Source organism: Balaenoptera borealis, assembly GCF_965194805.1.
Source record: "Balaenoptera borealis genome assembly, chromosome: 8".
Classification (NCBI taxonomy): domain Eukaryota; kingdom Metazoa; phylum Chordata; class Mammalia; order Artiodactyla; family Balaenopteridae; genus Balaenoptera; species Balaenoptera borealis.
The window spans coordinates 13158515-13179203 of NC_138865.1; the positions used below are offsets into that span (position 1 = coordinate 13158515).

The 20689-nt window shown below is 42.0% G+C and overlaps 1 protein-coding gene across 2 annotated transcripts in view; it reads right to left on the reverse strand.

Moving 5' to 3' along the window:
- The window catches only part of DOCK5 (dedicator of cytokinesis 5), a 214915-nt gene that overhangs the window by 69661 nt on the left and 124565 nt on the right, over positions 1-20689 (reverse strand). For both annotated transcript variants that reach the window (XR_014247657.1, XM_082402765.1), the window contains exons 14-22: positions 17597-17721; positions 15555-15653; positions 13968-14040; positions 11591-11694; positions 10445-10628; positions 3952-4049; positions 3632-3721; positions 2063-2163; positions 263-397 (exon numbers count right to left, since the gene is read on the reverse strand). Coding sequence is in view for 1 of the 2 variants with exons in the window: in XM_082402765.1 (XP_082258891.1) it covers positions 263-397; positions 2063-2163; positions 3632-3721; positions 3952-4049; positions 10445-10628; positions 11591-11694; positions 13968-14040; positions 15555-15653; positions 17597-17721 (1009 nt within the window). In the remaining variant the exon portion in view is untranslated. The remainder of the gene's footprint in view (positions 1-262; positions 398-2062; positions 2164-3631; positions 3722-3951; positions 4050-10444; positions 10629-11590; positions 11695-13967; positions 14041-15554; positions 15654-17596; positions 17722-20689) is intronic.

Consider the following 20689-nt stretch of genomic DNA (forward strand, 5'->3'; position numbering starts at 1 on the left):
TCCAGTAAGTTGCACATTGTAGTCACCTGCATCCCTAAGTCCTGCTAGCACTACCGCCCTAGAAATTCTGCTGATCCAAAAGGACGTCACATGAACCTTCTTTAACAGTTGTGTAGTCCACCCTCATCTTCACCCTGAAGTTCTGAAATTTGGCAGTTCCATGACCCAACTGCTCACAGAGCTGAACGTGAGCATTAGGATTAAGGGAAAATATGGGAAGAGAGGATGGAGAGCGTCAACACTCTATTACGGTCACCATTACCTCAAGTAGAGCACTCTAGATTGGATGATGAACCTAAACAAGTACTTTAAGGCTTTCAAGGCAGCAAAACGCAATTCCGTCTTGCTGCAGTCATCTGCATTCGCCACGTAAAAGTTCAGTACCTTGGAGAGTTTCCTGAAAAGGGCAAGAAGGAGAAAAATGTCAATGGGGCAAAGTGGTACTCTGGGGTTTGGGGTATGCTATACAGAAGGGAACTTGGCCTCCTGGGGGAGTAGAAATCACAACTATAATAATTATTTCTTCTAGAATATGCCCTGAACAGGGAAGTTAACTCCTTCGTACTTTAGTTTTCTCATTGCGGTCTAGGCTTGGAGCTTCCCTTCTGCTTAGAAAGAAGGGATGATTTCTTTCCCTTTGCAGGATTTTAAAAAATGATCAAGAAATCAAAGAGTTTCGGGACTCGAATCGTGAGTATATTTTAATCTCTAGCATGCTCTACAGACATGTTCAGGTGTTCCTGTAAGGGAGGGACTGTCTGAAAAAGGTAGTCACCTTAAAAGAAGTCTAATTCCCTCCAATCCAACAGCCCCAGCTGTTTGGGATCCATCAACTGGAGCCAGATGGAAACTTTACTGCGTGTGGGAAGAAGAGAAACCCATGGTTCTGAGCATGTGAACACATGAAACTGCTCTGGGATTTTTAGGTTGTTCTTTGTGTCCTTCCAGAGTCTTTGGACTAGGTGTTGTCGTAATCTTGGGCTAGCTCACATTTTTGAGGGCACTGATATTCTGAACTTTCCTTCTGGGAATCTCTGAGTTTTCCTAATATTAAGAAAAATTCACAGGAATCATGTGGAACAGATCCATTCTTGCAAATAAACCCAGATTACCAGAAACACACCACCTGGAGTGTTGCACGTGGCTCTGTGTAATAGAAACCCAATGATAGGATTTCATCTCTTGTAGCTGCTACCTACTTAGAAAGTGAGACTATAGGGTGGGAAGAGCCCTATCACTGGTGTATCTGCTGCTTCCCCCAACCCAGTGGGCATGATATCCATTGTGTTAATTGCGGATTATGCTACATGACAGCTCTTCTAGGTCACTTATGGTTTATTACATTTCTAGACCTTTATGCAAATAAAACCGAGAACTTTCTTGTTTAGTTCAGAAAAAGACATGAGGGATCAAGGATCTGAATGACAGAGCAGGTCAGCAGCACTTGGCACGATCTGGCATAAGCGACTGTCAGAAAGATCTTTGCCATCTCAGCTCAGTCAGGGGCTCATAAACCAAAGACAGAAAGAAGGCTGCACTCTGGGAAAGGTGGAGACCATTCCCTCTTACGTAAAAGAAACAAAATTAAATCTTCTCATAACCTCTAGGTAATAAATTCTACAAAGCACTTGCGGCGTACGGTTGAGGGAATGACCCTCAGTTCTATCACATGTCGTCCTGCTTCATCCTCTGTTTGATCCCATTGGGGCGTCACGCTGATCCCACCGACACCCGCCTCCTAAGATCCTGGGCAGGGTCCTCTGTCCTGGACTGTGCCCCTAACAGCTTCAACTCCTCCACCTGTAGATGCTCCGGATTCTTAAAGAAGTACAGTCTTATCTCTTCCGTAACTTCCCAGAAAGCGGGGCCTGAATGTAATCCCTTTGCCATGGTTAGAACAGTTAGATGGTTCCCACTTTCCCCAGGGAAGCTTAGAACAAGGTTCTGCACTTCGAGGCAAGGGCACTCAGCTCACGTCCCTCTGGTTTCTCAACAACCCGGTCCCAAGAAGAGCACAAACCCGACACTGCAGCCACAAGCCCTGCCCGGGCCTGGTACTTACACATAGGCCAGAGTGGCACTGAAGTGCTTGTAAATGTAGGTCTCGAGGACGGGATTGAAATGCTGGAACTTGATGTCTCCTATCAGTGAAATAATAAACACCTGCCAAAGGTGAAAAACATAAATAGCAGCATAGCACAACCCCTGGCATTCCGTCAACAAGCTGGAGCTGAACGTCTGGGGCCTTCTTTTCCTTCTTGGTCATTATGGTAGCATTCCCATGTTACTATTCCAGAGCTCAGGCCAAGTCTTGGAGTTTCTTCTTATTTAACACGAACAGAGAGAGACCATTAAGTGTCAGGCACTGTGCTAAATGCTGCGAGGAAACCAGTATAAGCCAGCACCCCTAGCCTCGGAGAGCTGACTGCCTCAGAGAGAGGGCAGCGCACGGGTAACCAAGTCAGGGAAGAAAACGGGATGAGAGGGGGAAGGGCGCGGGGAAGGGTTTCCCATGGGAATAGTAAACACTAACCCAAGGATGCAGCTAATGAAATACTCCAGGACATCTGTCTCCTCAGTGCAGTGTGGGTGTCCCTAATAACTGAACTCACCAGACTTTCTGAGTCTCGATTTTCTGCTCATGTTAACTCTTATCACTACCGGACATAGAATCTACTGATACAAATAACCACTTTGCACCTACTTGTGATAGAAGAGAGCAAAAGAAGGGGCACCTGGGACTTCCACACATGCCCTTTGCCAGCTGCTCTGTCCCACGGGAATCTCTCTCCAGACCTTCTCCCATGGAGTCATTACCAGACTCTCTTGCCCATAAACCTGGCCAGGTGTGATCGCAGCTGGGGGCACTTCTCTCTTTGTCTTACATCCTTAAGTGTCAACATCCTAAACTCTTCTTGAATCTAGCAGTCTCTCCAAGTTGATGAATGACCTGAAGCTGCAATTTACCTTCCTCCTTCTTTGCTGCAACATTCAGGGAAAACTCTGCCCTGAACTTTAACCCCAACGATCAGAAAACGATGCTTAGTTTGGATGTGTCAGCTTCCGCCACTCCACTGCCATCTCTGACTTTCCCAGAGTCCGATATCCCCTCTCTTTCTTTGGATTTCCGGTCTTGGAATGGGTTGCATGTTTTAGCACTTTGTGTGACAATTTGAATTGTCTGCTGGGTTGCGTATTGTACATAATGAGACCAAGACTCATCTCTGACGTGCAAATTCACTCTCCCTTGCAAGAACGCACAAGGACACGCATACACAACAAACCACAGTCGTCTTTGTTAACGGTATCTCCTGGTTTAGGACCAGACAATTTTAAAGCGAGTTAAAGGGATTCCTGATTTCAAATGTAATAAAACAGCTTGTTTTCCCTAATGAGAAAGAGAAAGCTTATCAAAAGGGAAGATCTAACAGGAAACAAAGCCATAAACGTCTTGACTATAAGTCAATTGTATCTAATGTTACTTGTGGGAATGTAGACTCAAGAAATCATCAGAGAAATGTATACAAATACATATGCAGGAGCCTATGCATCACAATTATTTATAATACTGAACTATCAAAAACCACACAGTTGTGAGAACAAACACTAGATAATACGTGTAACTGCTTACCAGTGCATCAAACACAAGGAAGTCATATGTTTCATCGTCTGACATTTCCATCATTATGTTAAAAAGTGCGTCTAGCGTATCTTGCAAAAACTGAAGATAAGAAAAACAGAGAGGTTATTTGGTGCTTTCAGTTTAGCTCCAGACTGCAGAAATTCGGGGATAATTAGGTTTCAACAGGTTTAAAAATAGCATTTTTCTAAAAACTGGCACACTTGCTTCCCAATTTAGACAAGTTTTATGTTTACACTCATCAGTTTAATTTAAAATATTGAACTAAGGATGCAGTGGCTGTAGTCCTAACTGTGAATATATAAACATACCTTAACAATTTCTCCTCCATCCACCTCCATTAACTTCTTTAAGTTGCGTTTAATGTTCTGAGGGTTCGAACGCCAATTTAACAAGCCTAACAGGTCAACTAGGAAGAACAACCACAAACCATAAGCGTTAGACACGGATTAGCAGAGCAACGCACACCATTTCAGGACACAGTGACAGAGCTCTCTAGAAAAGATCATTGCTCCTAACGGTGGCTAATACCTTATGCAGTCTTCTAATTTACTGTCTCCTACCTAAATCAGAGAAAACCTTGGGGTCTTCTTTCCTTCTTCAGAGGAAAAAAACCAACCACGAATGTACAAGAACATAAAATGATGCCCGAATAGAACTCACGTCTCTCATATAAGACATCACAGCCTTACCGATGAAACACTTAAATAACCTTCCTACCTTTAAATTGCTGCATTGCTTAATTTGTCCCTTGTCACTATGTGTGTCTCGGTGGATGCAGAGAGGAAAATAAAAACTTACATATGTGCATTGATTCATTTAAATATCATATCCACACTGTAGAGCAGATTTTATTTTATTTTTTTTAACTTAAAAGAATTTTTTTTAATATTGTAGTTGATTTACAATGTTGTATTAGTTTCAGGTGTACAGCCAAGTGACTTAGTTATACATATACATATATCTATTCTTTTTCAGACTCTATTTCCCATAGAGATTATTACAGGGTATTGAGTAGAGTTCCCTGTGCTATACAGTAGGTCCTTGTTGGTTATCTGTTTTATATATAGTAGTGTGTATATGTTAATCCCAACCTCCTAATTTATCCCTCCCCCTGACCTTCCCCCTTTGGTAACCATAGAGCAGATTTTATTTCTTCCATTTTTGAGATGAGGAAACTGAGGTTTTGTGAAATTAAATTACTTGTCTTAGGTCACACAACTGCCAGGGAGTGGTATGAATGGAATTTAATGAGATTTATCTGATTCCCCAAAACCATGTCCTTGCTACTCTGTCATATTGCCTCCCCAGAGTCCTTCAAAGAAATAAACAGACGAGCAGATCAGATGGGTTGCTATCTTGAAAAGAAGGCAGAACAGATGAATGGTCCTTAGGGTAAGTCTGGGACAAAAGTCTTGAGGTGTTTTTGGACTTAAAAATGCAGAATTTGGGATCTTTAAGTCCCTTACAGCTTTAATGAATGTCTAGATACTAAAAGTGAAATAACAGGGAAACAAAGCAGGCAGCTGGACTGTTACTACTTCATCATTTTGTTTAGTGCATCATGTTACTATTTACAGAGCAGTATCTAGTAAAAGTAGCAATCTGTACTTTTTAATCAATGGATTTGTATAAATATATATTTATAAGCAGCTGAAAATGTATTCTGTTCATTAGAACAGTCAATTTGCTTCAGTGTGTTTGTTCTACTGGCTTGCAGACTGTTTAGTCCCTGGGAAGCCTCCAAAGCCTAGAGACTTCCCACTGTCAACTGAATAAAGTCCCAATACCAGTCAGAGAAGGCAGTAAGGCCCCTCCTATGACCCTCCTGCCGGCCCATTGCAGTCAGACAGATCAACTCAATACTCCCCAAGCTATGGCATGCTCTGAAATCGCTCCCTGTCTTTGCATATGTCTTCCCTTTGTCTGAAATGCCCAGAAATACTTACAATACTATGTATTCAGTCAGCTGCTACTTCTACTTCAAGACCCATCTCAAACATTATTCCGTCTGGGAAGACAGACCCAGTCGTTCTCTGCTATCTGCACTCCTTGCCCACATACATATACCTTAGGGCAAGTAATTAACAACACACTTGGTATCTCTTTGGCTCTTCCCATAGATTGAGACATTCCAGGGAAGGAACCTTATTGCATTCCTTCTTATACCGCATCATAGCACTAGCCACCTGGTAGGTATTCAATACATGCTGGATCAAAGATTGAACAGATGGATGGAAACAGAACCAGGAGTCCCAAGGAAGCTGGTAGTGTACTCAAGACAATTCTTCACTTTCTTCATTCCGTAAGTAAGTACTTAATAATAGGCACTGTGCTACGCCTATCCACTAGGCACTGTCTACTTCCATCTTCCCACCTCCTATTTTTGCCACGTGCTAGTCAACCGTACCGTGCCGTTTGTTACCTCACCATTTGTTACCTGCCATTTGTGGCTGCCTAAGGAAAAGGATTTGGATACTTCATCATGCTGAAGAGTCACGCAGCAGATTTAAGAATCTGCAAGGAACCCACTAATCAGTCTAGAGGTTTACTCCCTAGAGATATTTGCATGCCCCATCACTGCTCATATTAGGAATACATTTGGCATCTGGTGACTCATAAGGTCTTAGGGCAAGAAAAGTGGTGACACGGTGTTACAGAAACAGCCCTAGACTCACCGTGTTTCTGGGATTCATACAGGTTGATGAATAGCTCTGATTAATTTCATTTGATTGCTGTAGAGTATCTATCCCATGGTATGGAGGTACCAGAATTTATCCATTCTACTGTCGATAAACAACCAGTGGGTTGTGGTTTTGAGCTGTCACAAACAATTCTGCTGCAAACATTCTCATATGCCTATCTGGTATCAGCAGCTTTTCTGAGGTATAAAACTAGACTACATTTCTGGATTATCAAGAATGACCACCTCTAACCACATTAGATACTATCTAAATGTTATCCAAAGTCGTCCCCATTTACATCACCATCAGAAGTATGTAAGAATTGGGACTTCCCTGGCAGTCCAGCTGTTAGGACTCTGTGCTTCCACTGCAGGGGGCACGGGTTTGATCCTTGGTTGGGGAACTAAGATCCCACATGCCTCGAGGCCAAAAAAAAAAAAAGTATATAAGAATTCACAGTACTCTGAATGATAATCCCCAAATTTAGGGTAGTGATTACCTTTGGGAAAGGGTTAGGGACCATAACATTTAAAAAAGAAAAGAATGACAAAGAAAAACCCTAAGTTTTGGAGTTACAAATATCTGTTTTCGGACCCAAGTCCACCACTTATGAGTTTAGGCAAAATATTTCAGCACCTCAGCTCGGCGCTCTGATCAGTAAACTGAGGTTAATAACGACAACATTGGTGTCTTCATGTGCTAGGCTGTTGGTGGGTAAAATGAGATGTCTGTGAATGGCCTGGCACGGATCCACACCTGCAGAGACTTGACTCCTCTCTCCCTCTGCTCTATTCTCACCCTCCATATGGGCCCAGCAACAAAATGATCCCATATAAATCAGTCTGTTCTAGTTTTGAAAAAATTCATAAAATAATGAAGGTGCCTACAGGCTCTGTTTGTAAAAAAGTCCAGTGGTTTTTAACTTTGGAGTAATAATAGCTCTCCAAAGGCTAAGGAGAAACGCCTTTGGTCATGGCCTCCGAGTGAAAGGAGAACAGCTACCCTCCTCTTGATCAACAAATGCCCTCATAGAGTTGATGATTTATTCATGTTCCTCAGCTTCTTTCTCAGAAGAAATTGAATTGGTTCTTTATCACTCCCATCAAATTAGAAGAAAGCAAACACACTTATTATCTGTCACTGGGAATGCCCCATTTTCTCTGATGCTCACGATGTCACCTCATCTTCCCCAAATCTGTCCCCTCTTCCTACCCCCATCCAGGTTGTCAGCAGATCACCCCGCTCTGGTTTAGATGGGTTTGCGTCTTTAAGTCTTCTTTGGGACAGGATATTCTTGGAGACTTTTTTTTAAAAGTATGTTGAGTGTTTTTGAGATCTAAACACTAGGAACGGGATGACAACATATGGAAGAGGACAGTTCTACCCGATGGAAGTTTCTGTGATGATGGGAACGTTGCAACCTGTGCTGTCCAGTAGGAAAGTCACCAGACAAAGAAAACCACTGAGCACTTGAAATGGGGCGAATGTAACCAAGGAACTGCAGTCATACCTTCACTTGACTTTAATTAATTTAAATTTCGCAAGCTACGTAAGGCACGGGACAGCACAGGTTTGGAACATTTAGAAGATGCGTGATGTTGGTATCAGCGCTTCAAGTTGAGTACTGCTACCTGTCAATAAGCTTCCTAAAGTTTTGCCTGGGAGATAATAAACAATGTAACAATATGGTTATCTCTAACCATTATCTCTAATAAGTTAATTTTACAAACTTTTATTACTTGTTTTCTTCAAACCTAGTCTCTAGGAAGGATAATCTACTAGATGTTTGGTAAACGCTGTCTCTTTCAAATATCCCTTTAGAGCCCCAAAAGTACATCGATGCTTTCTATCATCTACCATCAGAGCTAAAAAAAAATAACACTTTGACATTTCATAGTTAAAAATTTGGAAAATACCAGAAAGAATAAAGAAAATAAGAACTATCATCCAAACTTTTAGAGTAATAATTTTTTTTTATTCTTTTTCTGTGTACGTATAATAACGATGATGATGACAACAGTTAATACTCATGTAGTGTTTACAACGTGCTACACATTGTTGCTTTGCTTCTACTTATTTTAATTTACTTCATTCTTTGAAATAAATACTATCATTACTCCCATTCTAAAACTGAGGAAACCAAGTCACAGAGAGATCAAGTGACTTGCCCAAGATGAACCAGCTAGTAAGTGGCAGAGCTGGGATCTGAACCCAGGCATTAGGCTCCAAATTATCCTCATACATTTAAACAAAACCGGGATTATCCTCTACATAGTGTTAACATTTTCCCATGTCTTTGACTGTTTTGAAATATATTTCACAGCTGCATATATTTTATCATTTAATAACATTATATACTTTAACCTGACCCCAACTATTGGACATTTGGATTCTTTGCACTGTTCCCCTATTATGAATCATAGGGAAACATCCTCATATATAAATCTTTGTGCACATCTCTCATTGTCTATTTAGGTTCAATTTCTAGGGGTCACAGTACTGGGTCAAAGGGTCTGAATACATTTAAGATCTTTGATACACTTTGTAAATCATCTCCCATAAACATTATACTACTTAACCTCGTATCAGCAGTTTATTTATGTTTACTTTTTCCCTAGCAAGGGTTATATCATTGATAAGGTTTTCTCGTGTCTTCCATAAAGCTCAGAATGCCTTCTGGCTTAACTTTCAGTATTTTTTTTTTTTTTTTTTTACTAATTAATAGACTTTTTTTTTTTTTTGAGCAGTTTTAGGTTCACAGAAAAATTAAGCCCAAAGTACAGAGAGTTACCATATACCCCTTCAAGGTTCCAGAGCTTCCCCTATTATTAACATCCTGCATTACCGTGGTACCTTTGTTACAAATGCTGAGTCAACACTGATAAAGATTATTAACTGAAGTCCATCGTTTAAGTGAGGGTTCGCTCTGTGCAGTATATTCTGCGGCTTTTGACAAATGTATAATGAGGTGCATCCACGTACCCATTAGGGTATCATTTAGTATATAGTTTTACTGCCCTAAAAATCCCCCGTGCTCTGCCTATTCATCCCTCCCTCTCTCCCCAAGCCCTTTGTAACCACGGATCTTTTCATGTCTCCATAGTTTTGCCTTTTCTCTGGCTTAATTTTCGGTGCCTGCTTTTACTTTCCCATATGTAACAGCTCTCAGCCTCACTCTGTTGAGTCTAATCAATTGTCCAAGTTGAAATACTATCCATATTCTCTACGCCACCAAGATTCATCAAAATAAACAATACTGACCCGTTCTAAAGATCAACCACATGCTATCTGATCCTTGAGTGTACCTTACATCTCAGCTGTTTTGTCTACCTTATCACTTCCCTAAGGCAGAGCCCCCAAATCTTCTCAGAGGTCAAAGGGACTAATCCTCCACACGGCACAGGGGACAAAGAATTTCTAAAGCAAGTCCCCAAAGCAGCTATTTCTTGGATCACTATATTCTGCAGGACACCTTACAAATTACATAGGTTAAATGAATAAGAAGCTGTTATTGGCTATCAAATGTCATGATATACACAAGAGAAGTGAAAATTGCTATCAGATTTCATGAAGGGACAAAATGAAGCCGCATTTGAACTCTTCAGCTGATGTTATGGAAAATCTGACTGCTTGGGGAAAAAATCAAGAAAGAGGACTCTATATGGGAGACAGACGGAATGCTAACAGGAAACCCTCCTTGCTCTTTGCCATACCTGCTTGGGCAGGAGACTGATGCCCCTCTGCCAGTATCCTCCCCTTAGTACCAACATTTCTTGTTACATACATCATACAGAGCACAGTATCAGAGTTCTTTGCTGCCTTGAAGGAAGGAAACATAAGACTTTCGAAATTCACAGCCTCTGTTAATGAATACATTTATAGGTTTTCCCATATTTAAAAACCACCAAAATGCTTCTCATTCTAGTGGAAAGACAGACAAAGAAGCCTCAGGAAGAGCTTTAGCTATCTAATCAGTACTACCCAGAACATCACGTGATAGCCCAGGACCCTACCTCAGAAGACACAGCCCCACAGCGTCCAGTCCCCTGAGCCTAACAAAGAAGCCTAGGAGGACCAAATAGAAAACTCATTCTGGCGTCACTGAGGTCACCACACCTACCATTCTGAGTGAGCTTTGTGGAGCAGATGAGGGTGGCAATCTGAAAGCTGTCTTTTGTGCTATCCTTGTTTGGCGTAAAGTTGGCTAGGCTTTTGGATGCTTGGAGCTCCTTTTCTTCCATCTCCACTTTGGTTCCAGGCAGGGTCAGGTAGAATTTAGCATCTTCCATTTTCTTGTTGTCACCCTGCAAAGGAAGCATGTTAGGGACACCAAGTGGTGGACAAAATCTCTCATGTGCAAATAAATTAGTATCTATCATGAGCGCAGTGTATTTCCAACCTGAGAAATGAAGTTTTATCAAATTAGATCCCTTCCAACTCCGAGGTACTGTGATACTGTCCCAGAGTTTGAGTCCAGAAATAATTTCGACATTGAATGAAAACAGAATAAGTTATGAACTAGAAGTCAACATTCTAGTCTCTGCTATAAGTAGATACATAAAGAATAAGGTTGGATTTCATTTTCTTGAACATGTAAATGGTCACAATGATACTTCACTGGGTCCTTTGAGAAGAAACAGCTTGCCGTGGCTTCCAACACTATTTTTGAGCTCAGGAGCTGCTAAGGGAAATACACATCAGGTGGATTCATCTCAAAAAAGCTACCAACCGTGTGAAAAGCCTGCTGGATATTGTTGGACAAATGAGATCTTCCCAACATCTGCTTTCTGCTCTAAAATCTCAGTGGAAGCGATAGCTCTGCAGCAGTTAGAGGGAAGAATAAGGACACAACTGATAGGAGAGGAAAGGAGGCCACAGAGCGGAGAAATGGTGCCTGGCTCGCGCTGATATGAAAACCACATCCTACCACATCCACCACACTGTAACCCAGCCCAGCAGTGCAACTATCAACGCTCCACATAGGCTGACGCAAAGAGCAGAATAACAGCCCTTGACTGTTCACCTCCACGGACGCCATGGGCACGAGAGGGAGGGACCATCATTTAAAAGACTAAAGGGATGGGAGACCATGCGGCTGGTGTGACCACAGTCCTCTGGGGTTCTGGACTTGAAGAGGCAAACATGTACAGCCCGAGAGAAGTTTCTGATATTTATACACATAAGTCTGAAAGGAGCTTTCAGAACCAATTTCAGGGGGAGTAAATATGTCCTTAGCCACTTTCTGAGCCTCTTTCTTTAGCACCACCTTATAAACCACCAGATCATGCCTCCCGTCCTGCAGAGTGGTGCCATCCGGGTTCATCAGCTTCACGAAGGCCACCCCGAAGGCTCGCTCCGATTTATCTCTGGCTGAAAAGACAGGAATACATGTCTGAGCAGGGCAGAAAGATACCAGAGGGTGATGGCTATGAGAGCTGATGGCACATTTTGCTCTGGGGTTTGGTGTTCAATCGTGCTATAAACAACACAGTTGAGCGAGCCCCAATAAGCCATACGTACCGTCCACGTCACAGACTCCTTGAAGGAAATAGTTCCCTAACTGAAATCTTCTGGTGCCCCCAAGTATGCGCCTTTTCCTATATTTGTGAATGAATGACATCAGTATCGACTCGGTCATCCAAATCAGAACTGTGGGTGTTGACACTGACCCCACCCCCATGCCAACTCCACGTCCTGAGCGCCTCTGGAGGCTGTGCCTTTTCTCTCCGTCCCTGCTGTTCCCACCTGAGGCCAGGCCACCCTCACCTCTTCCCTGTATTCCCACAAGATCTTCATAACAAATCTCTCTGTCTCCAGCTCTTCTCCACCCTTTGGGGATCTCCAAAATCAAATCTAATCAAGTCAACTGCCCTGCTCCAAAACCTTCCCATGAGCTATCTCACTACTGCTGTTCTAAGACAGACTCAGTAAGTATTTTGTTTATTATCTTCCAAGGTTTGTGATGCCATCTAAGATTTCTGTTCCTCTCTTCTTACCAAGACAGTAGCCCCGGTGCCAGAAGTGGATTTGTGTGTCCTGTGGCATTTGGGGGAGGAGGGTCCAGCCTCCTGAGGAAGCAAAGGGCCTCTCTCCTGGTCTTCAGGTGTTGGCCTCTGAGCTCACCATGTCCCCTGCTTAAATGTCTACGGCTGGGGTGACTCATGGCCTGTTCTCACCACAGGCACACCTCTAAGGTCTGCTGTGACTCGTGTTACCCAGATTGGCTGAGCATAGGATTATACTACAGTTTGTTCATCTGTTCTCCTGTTGACGGCCAATTTGGGGGTACTGTGACTAAAGCTGTTATAAATATATACGAAATCACAACCACCAGCACCACCCATACCGCATTCTTTAATGGCTCCTTCATAACAGAGTTCAAAAGAACCTTCATCTTTCATGATCTGGCTCTAGCCTGCCTGGAATCAGACCACTGACATGTCAATCCAGGAACTTACTAGCCCTGTGACCTTGGGCACATACCTAACATCTCTGTGCCTCAGTTTCTTTACATATAAATGTGGATTAAAATGTGTATGGGTCTTATTGATTACTGTAGATACTAAACAAGATGGTGTATGAATAGAGCTTCGCATAGTGTCTGGTACAAACTAAGAGCTTGATAAATGCTAGCTTAGTATGATGGAGAACTGTACGAAATTGCTGATAATTGACTATTTGCTGATACTTGACTATCTGATACTGACCTACAAAAATGGCAATTTCAGATGGTTCAATCTAATATCATAATGGCTCCCACTTTAGCCCTACCGAGCTCACTTTGCTTTTCAAACACATTTCTCCACCAGCACCCTTCACTGGCCTAACTTCTGCTCACCTTCAAGTCTCAGCTAGGATGTAGGAAACCTTATGCATAAATCCCCAGGCGGGGTTAGGTACTGTGCTTACTCCTTGATGTTTGCTGCTGTAACACGTATCACGTTGATCTGAACTTCATCACCTGTTTTCTTGCTCATCTTCCTAACTAGACCACAGAGACTTTTCAGAGCAGTGACTGTGTCCTATTTGCTGTCATCTACTCAGGGCCTGGCCTGCAGTCTGGTAGGTAGATGGCATTCAAAAAATTCAGTTTGGAAGGAAGGACTGCATTTTTATGCAGTGCTGAATGAGAACAACACTTCCAGAAATGTTGTGATCAGTCTGAAAATAATCAATATTCTCCTCTGTTCACACCTTAGGAAAGTCAACTCATAAACTGTGATCTAAGACTTGAAACAGTTCTTTCACGAAAAAAAAATAATTTGGGAAACAACAGATTGAACAGTTTTCTTGCTTCAGGATTTCTCAGCAATGTGGCAACATACACGGTGAATGTCTAAGAGGGAGACATAATATACAAGCACTTTCTATCCCTATTCAACAGGGAAACTCTTTTTGTCAGACAGCATCTATTAGCATTGTAGAACCTTAGTACTCATAGAACACATTTCAGGGAAATTCTAATATACAATGATAAACACAGATCTTGGAAGCATAGAAAAATTCATTTTAAGATTTCCTTAGCTTCAATGAATCTTGAAATAAAGATTTCAAGTATCTCATTCTACAAACCCACAAAAGAGCTGTCAAGCAAGAGTAAACACTGTTTGATTGAAATATGTCATAGACCTCCTAATACTCACATTCCTGAGATGACCGGTGTCGGAAGGTAAATCTTATATGGCAGCGAGCAACTTCTTCTATAGCAATGGATACCTGCACAATAATAAGGAGTATCAATACAGTCCCCCGCACTCAGTTCATTTTATAAAATGAGGCACATTTTAGTATCTGATCACATTGAGTAATTCCTATAGAGTTAGATTTGGTGCAGGGTTTCATTCAAAGGAGATTTAGCTATTTTTCAAAACCAAAAGAATCTCAAGAGAAGATCACCTTTGCTGTTTATCATAGATTCTGAAAACGGAGATATTACAAATTTCTAGTGCTTTCTCAAGTGTGAAGCAGGAGATACTTCAGAGAGAAAAGATCAGTACTTTCAGGTCTGTGCACAAGACTGCAAGGTGTACATGGATATGTTAATAGTTAGGGCCTATAATAGAAGGAAAAGATAAAATACTGGGGACAAGGAAGCTTTTTTTTTTTTTTTTTTTGCTGCTTACATATACAGAAGAGACAGGGGAAACAGAGGCATGGAGCAATGTATAGAGCAGAGAATTTGTAGCAAATAGTTAAATAAATTATGGCATGATTATATAACGAATATTATGCAAGTATCTAAAAATATACTTCTGAAGGCTTTTTAATGCCTCAAGAGAGTTTGAAAAGGCACAATATAAATTTGTATGAACAGCATGATCCAAAACATATGAAGTATATAAAATTGTGGAAAATGGTTACTTCTGAATTAAGATATTAGTGCAACTTTTTTTTTTAGTTTTCTATGGAGAGCTCATAAAACTTTGACAATCAGAAAAAGCCGATGTGGATAAAGAACAAGGTCCTACTGTATAGCACAGGGAACTATATTCAATATCCAGAAGTCAACCATAAAGGAAAACAATATAAAAAAGAATGTATATATATGTATAACTGAATCGCTTTGCTATACAGCAGAAATTAACACAACATTGTAAATCAACTATACTTCAGTAAAAAACCAGAACAACAAAAAAGGAAAGAGTTGATGGAGTCTGGGGCTCAGAAGAAGTGGAATCCAGTTTAGGCTCTGACACGAGCAGCTAGAGAAACTTGGTCACTTCACTTCTCTGAGTGCCAGTTACGTCATCAGAAAATGGGCTACTGCAACTCGGACCGTTTGTCGCAGAGCTACTGTGAGGCTCACACGAGCGGACTGATCTCGAGAGCACTTTGGAATTTGTAAGACACATATTTAAATTGAAAAGAAGCCCAGCAAACTTGGTTAGAGGCCAAGAAGGAAAGAAATGTTAGGAAACTGCTTGCAGAGTGTGAAAATTTCCATTTGGTTCTGGACCATCTTGGCAGCCTCTTACATCATTACAACATCAAGTTTCTCTCTTCCAATTTCAACACGTTTACGAACGAGAATGTTACTTAAGATTTCTGAAGTTTGCGAAACAGAAATGAGCTTCTGCAGAGCTACGATGATCAATTCATTTCTGATTGCACACCACAGGCAACCTATCTAAAACTTCAGGATAAAGGAGGAGCGATTTGTGGGTAAAAAGAAGAAAGGGATCTAAACGAGGTTTCATATATGATAGGGGTTACTGATGACACATTCTCACCTTGACAGTCTCATACCAACAGGGCTGCTTGACTTGGTAATAGACCACTGATTTGTACTCAGAAATGCCTTCGTATCCAGCACCAGGATGAATTGCTTTCTTCAGATGGAAAGAAAAAATTAGGAGCGGGTAGTAATATCTAGAACACTAAGGGTATTCCACATGGCCAGCACATGCCTTACATTGGCATACATAAGCTGATTACATCTGGGGGTGAACAGTAGAGTGAGAATGAGTTTCCAAGAAAATATGGTGTATATATATATATACAATGGAACACTACTCAGCTATAAAAAAGAATGAAATAATGCCATTTGTAGCAACATGGATGGACCTAGAGATTACCATACTAAGTGAAGTCAGACAGAGAAAGACAAATATCATATGATATCACTTATATGTGGAATCTTAAAGAAAATGATACAAATGAACAAAACACTCCTATTTACAAAACAGAAACAGACTCACAGACATAGGAAACAAACTTATGGTTACCAAAGGGGAAAGGTAGCGGGGAGGGATAATTAGGAAGTTGGCATTGACATATACACACTGCTATATATAAAATAGATACACAACAAGGACCTACTGTATAGCATAGGGAACTATACTCAATATTTTTTAATGACTTATATGGGAGAAGAATCTGAAAAATAATATAGATAGATAGATGGATGGATAACAGAACCACTTTGTTGTACATCTGAAACTAACACAACATTGTAAATCAACTACACTTCAATAAAAAAATAATTTAAAAAAAAAAAAAAAAAAAGAAGAACGAGTTTCTAGCGCTTTGAGGGTCCAAGTATCTCAATGTGTAGTAGCTAAGGCACCCAGCACAAGCTTAACATTCCTCTTTGCTGGAACTTTTCTTCTCTCTTCCATCCGAGCCATACACTGTCCTTTCTTTCTTTCTTCTTTCCTCTCTCAGGGAACAGAGGCCTAGAGAGGGTGACCGGGAGCTCCAGCATGCATGCAGACACACTGCTGTGTGAGGTCCTGTCTATACTCTGCTTTAAGGACCTGGTGTGTAGGTGTGGCATGTTCACTCATTGTGTCTCTTCCTAGACATGAACCACTTAGTTCAGTAGCATCAGGCCTCCATGGGGGCACTTCCAAGCTAGTTACCAGAGCCGTGAAGATGTGTACTTGAACTCCTGGGGCAAAAGGACTCTCTCAACAGCACAAAGAAATCACTCCCGTACCATGGCCCACAGCATTCTGCTTATCCCTCTATGCAGAAGACAACTTGGTCAACTGATTCCTTGGAAGATGATCATATCCATGGGGAAGTGCAGAGGTTGTGTACTCGGCTGTGCCCCCGCCGTGAGGGACTCAGTGAATGGAGTGGATTCCAAAGCAGGTAACTATGGCTCATACAAGAGGAGCCAGATGTCAGCTGGGACAATGAAAGCCTCCCCCTGTCTCTCCTTCTCCTTGATGTCAGAATGAAGAGTAACTTCTGTTGGACCGGAAGGCAGGACACCTGTGTCCGTTCCCAGTGCCACCACTAAGTCCTGTGCTTCCCTGAGAAAATAGCTTATCCTTTCTGGGCTGCAGTTTCCTGATTCCTAAAACTAAAGAGCGTGGTAGTTGACCTAGAACCAAGAGCCCTTCTGGTGTAACAGCTCTAACGGGCGCATCTCTGCTGGTTTAGCTCACCCAGGGGGAGGGCGTGTGCCCTCCACATGACCTGGGCAGGAATGCCACTCCATGCCAGCCCCGGAGGACCTTATCAGTCTTGAAAGTGGCTAAATAACTTGAAAATGATACAGAATCTCTGCATCGGAAGTGTACACCTGAAATCCCTGGTGGCTTAAGGTCTTTCTCAGCACAGGAGAAATCATGAAAATAAGAGTCTACATGAATTTATTACTACAATTGGTGATTGCTAATCACAAATTTAACAGGTTTCCTATTTTTTCCTTGTGAAAACACCAAATGCACTCTACAGTGGAGAACAATTAACATCATGCCCCAAGTCCTGTGGTTGTAAAGGAGCGTGTGATGGCAGCGGGACTGCTGGGGACACCACGTACCTCCAAGAGCCCGCCCTCCTCATCATACACAGACATGGTCACCTCCACGTTCTTCGGTGTCTTCTTTTTCCCTTTGTCAAACTCCCCATGGATCAGGGTGACGTAAATATCATTCCGAACATCTCCTGCAACACGACAACCCATCCTGTGAGTGGTGTTGTGTGGAGTCATTTTTAAATTTCAGGATGTAATAAGACGCAAATTATAAGTAAAATATAAAGTGTTCTGACTTGGTGATAAACTATTCATACAGCAGAAGTTTCTATGTGTATTGTTCCCTGTAGCTTACCTCATTCTACCTCTCTATATATACCACAGTGTCTTTGGAGTACAGTTTAGTGTCTATCAGCAGATGAATGGATAAAGAAGATGTGGTGTGTGTATACACACACACACACACACACACACACACACACACACATGGAATACTACTCAGCCAGAAAAAAGAATAAAATTTTGCCATTTGCACCAACATGGATGGACTTGGAGGGTATTGGTGAAATAAGCCAGACAGAGAGAGACAAATACTGTATATCACTTGTATGTGGAATCTAAAAATTAAAACAAACTAGTGAATATAACAAAAAAGACACAGCCTCACAGATATAGAGAAAAGCTAGTGGTTACCAGCGGGCAGAGGGAAGAGGGGATGGGCAAGATAGGGGTAGGGGAAGAAGAGGTATAAACCACTATGTATAAAATAAGCTACAAGGATATATTGTACAGCACAGGGACTATAGCCAATATTTTATATTAACTATAAATGAAATATAACCTGTAAAAGTTGTGAATCACTGTTGTACACATGAAACTTACCTAAGATTGTACATTAACTATATTGCAATAAAAAAACATGAGCAATGATTTATCCATAGGGATATTCACTGTGATATTTTTGGTGAATGTGAAAACTTGGAATCATCCTCGATTTCCAACCACAGAAACAGTTGAATAAATTATGGTACAGTAAAATGAAATAATATGATTCACTCACTTAAAAAACAGACTGAGCACCTACTCTGTACCAAGCACTGTGTTAGGTGTTTGGGAAACGATGGTAAGCCATGCACCAGCCTTGCTCTCATGCAGCTGTAAGTCTGGTGGGCAAGAGAAGCATTCTCAGACAATCACCTGATGAAATGCATCATTACAAAAGAAGGGAAAGGCCAGGCTCGGTGAAAGCATCACACTAAGTCCCAACCTTGTTTGGAAGGTGTGGGAATCTCTCCTTTGAGCTGATATTGGAGGCGTTGGAGGAAGAGGGAGAGAGAATAGCATGTGCAAAGGCCCGGAGGTAGGAGATATATGATGGAAGTCTTCAAGTGAGGGGAAAGCTGTGGTGAGATGAGGCTAGAGACAGACATAAGACAAGTCTCCCTGAGGCCTGCAGGCCAAGTGAAGAATTTGTACCTTCATCCTAAATATAAACAGAAGTCATGTTTTCAGCAAGGAGGGAGTGGGACGAAATCAGATAGGCATTTATAAAAGATCATTCATGCTATGGTGTGGAGAATGAGGCAGAAAGATCAGAAACAGGAAAACCAGTTAGGAAGCGCTGGCACTTGTCCAGGGAATTGACGACAGTAGCTACAAGTTGGGTAGCAGTAACAGGATGGAGAGAAGGGGGTGGCACTGAGAGGCCTTTGAAAGGGAAAACTGGCAGGTCTCCTCCATTAATTTTGTGTGAGATGTAAAGGAAAGGAGTGTCAAGGGTGATCTTCAGGCTTCGTGTTTGTGCAGCTGGATGGATGAAGGGCTGTTCTCTTAGATAAAACACAACAGAAGAGTCAGGTCTAGATGCCCAGGATGACAAGCTCCAAATGCGGATTTTGAGTAAGAAATAAACAAGGAGAAGAGTGATCCAACGGGAAGAGGACCCACTCAAGTCCTGAGGCAGGAAGCAGTTGGATGGGTGGTTGTGGAGTTTAAAGGAAGGGTCTTGGGCCTAGAGATTTGGATTTGGAGGCAACTAACCCACAGAAGCAAAATGAGTGGATGAGATCACCAAGGGAGGGAATAGAGGGGAGAAGGAAAGGGGTCCTGTTACAGATTGAATTGTGCCCCTCCCCCCAAATTCATATGTTAAAGAGGTGAATAAGGTAAAATGAGGTCATAGGGTGGGTCCTAATCCAATATGACTGGTGTCCTTATAAGAAAAGATTGGGACACAGACACACACAGACTGAGGGGTGACGGCGTGAGGACACAGTGAGAAGGGGGCCACCTGCAAACCAAGGAGAGAGGATTCAGAAGAAACAACCCTACAGATACATTGATCTTGGACTTCCGGCGTCCGGAACTGTGAGAAAACAAACTTCCGTTGTTTAAGCCACGCGGCCCGCAGTATTTTGTTATGGAAGCTCAAGCAAACTAAGACAGGGCATAAGGACCAAAGACTGAGGAACTCCAACATTTAAAGGTGAGGTCAAAGATGCTCAGGTGGCAGAGGAGTCCTGGGAGAGGCCTCAAGGGAATGGAGAAAAAGAGGGGTGTGTGGGATCACCGACAGCGAGGGGGAACATTTCACGGAGAGAGTGCTCAACCTTGTCACGTACTGGCCCGAGACGACCATTATGCTAAAAATATCCAGTAGACTTGGTGACACTGCAATCTTTGGTGACTAGTGACGGCCATTCCAGACAGGATAGAGGGAGACTGGCAGGTGAGGAAACAGAGAGTATATAATCTCTTCCAAGAATTTAGCTATAGGAGAAAGTGCAGGAGAGGGAGGAGTTTAAGGTGAATCTGCAGCCTGTTTAAATGATGGTGAGAGGGAGCCCAGGTGAGGGATGTTAGCCCAGATCTATATTCCTCAAACCTGGCCGATTACCAGAATCCCCCGCAGAGCCCTGGTCATACAAACTGCATCAGTCTCTGGAAAAATCTGGGAATAGGTATCTTCATATTTCCCAGGTGATCCTGATTGGCTGATCCAAAGACTAGCATATTTGGGAACCATCATCCGAGATGATTTTTAAAGTCTGTTATAGCCCTGGATGTTTATGAACCAATACTATTGAATAGAAAGAATCTTTCCAAGCCAGATTTCCAAGATAAATGCACTTTGTCCAAAAGATAAACTTCTCTATTTTA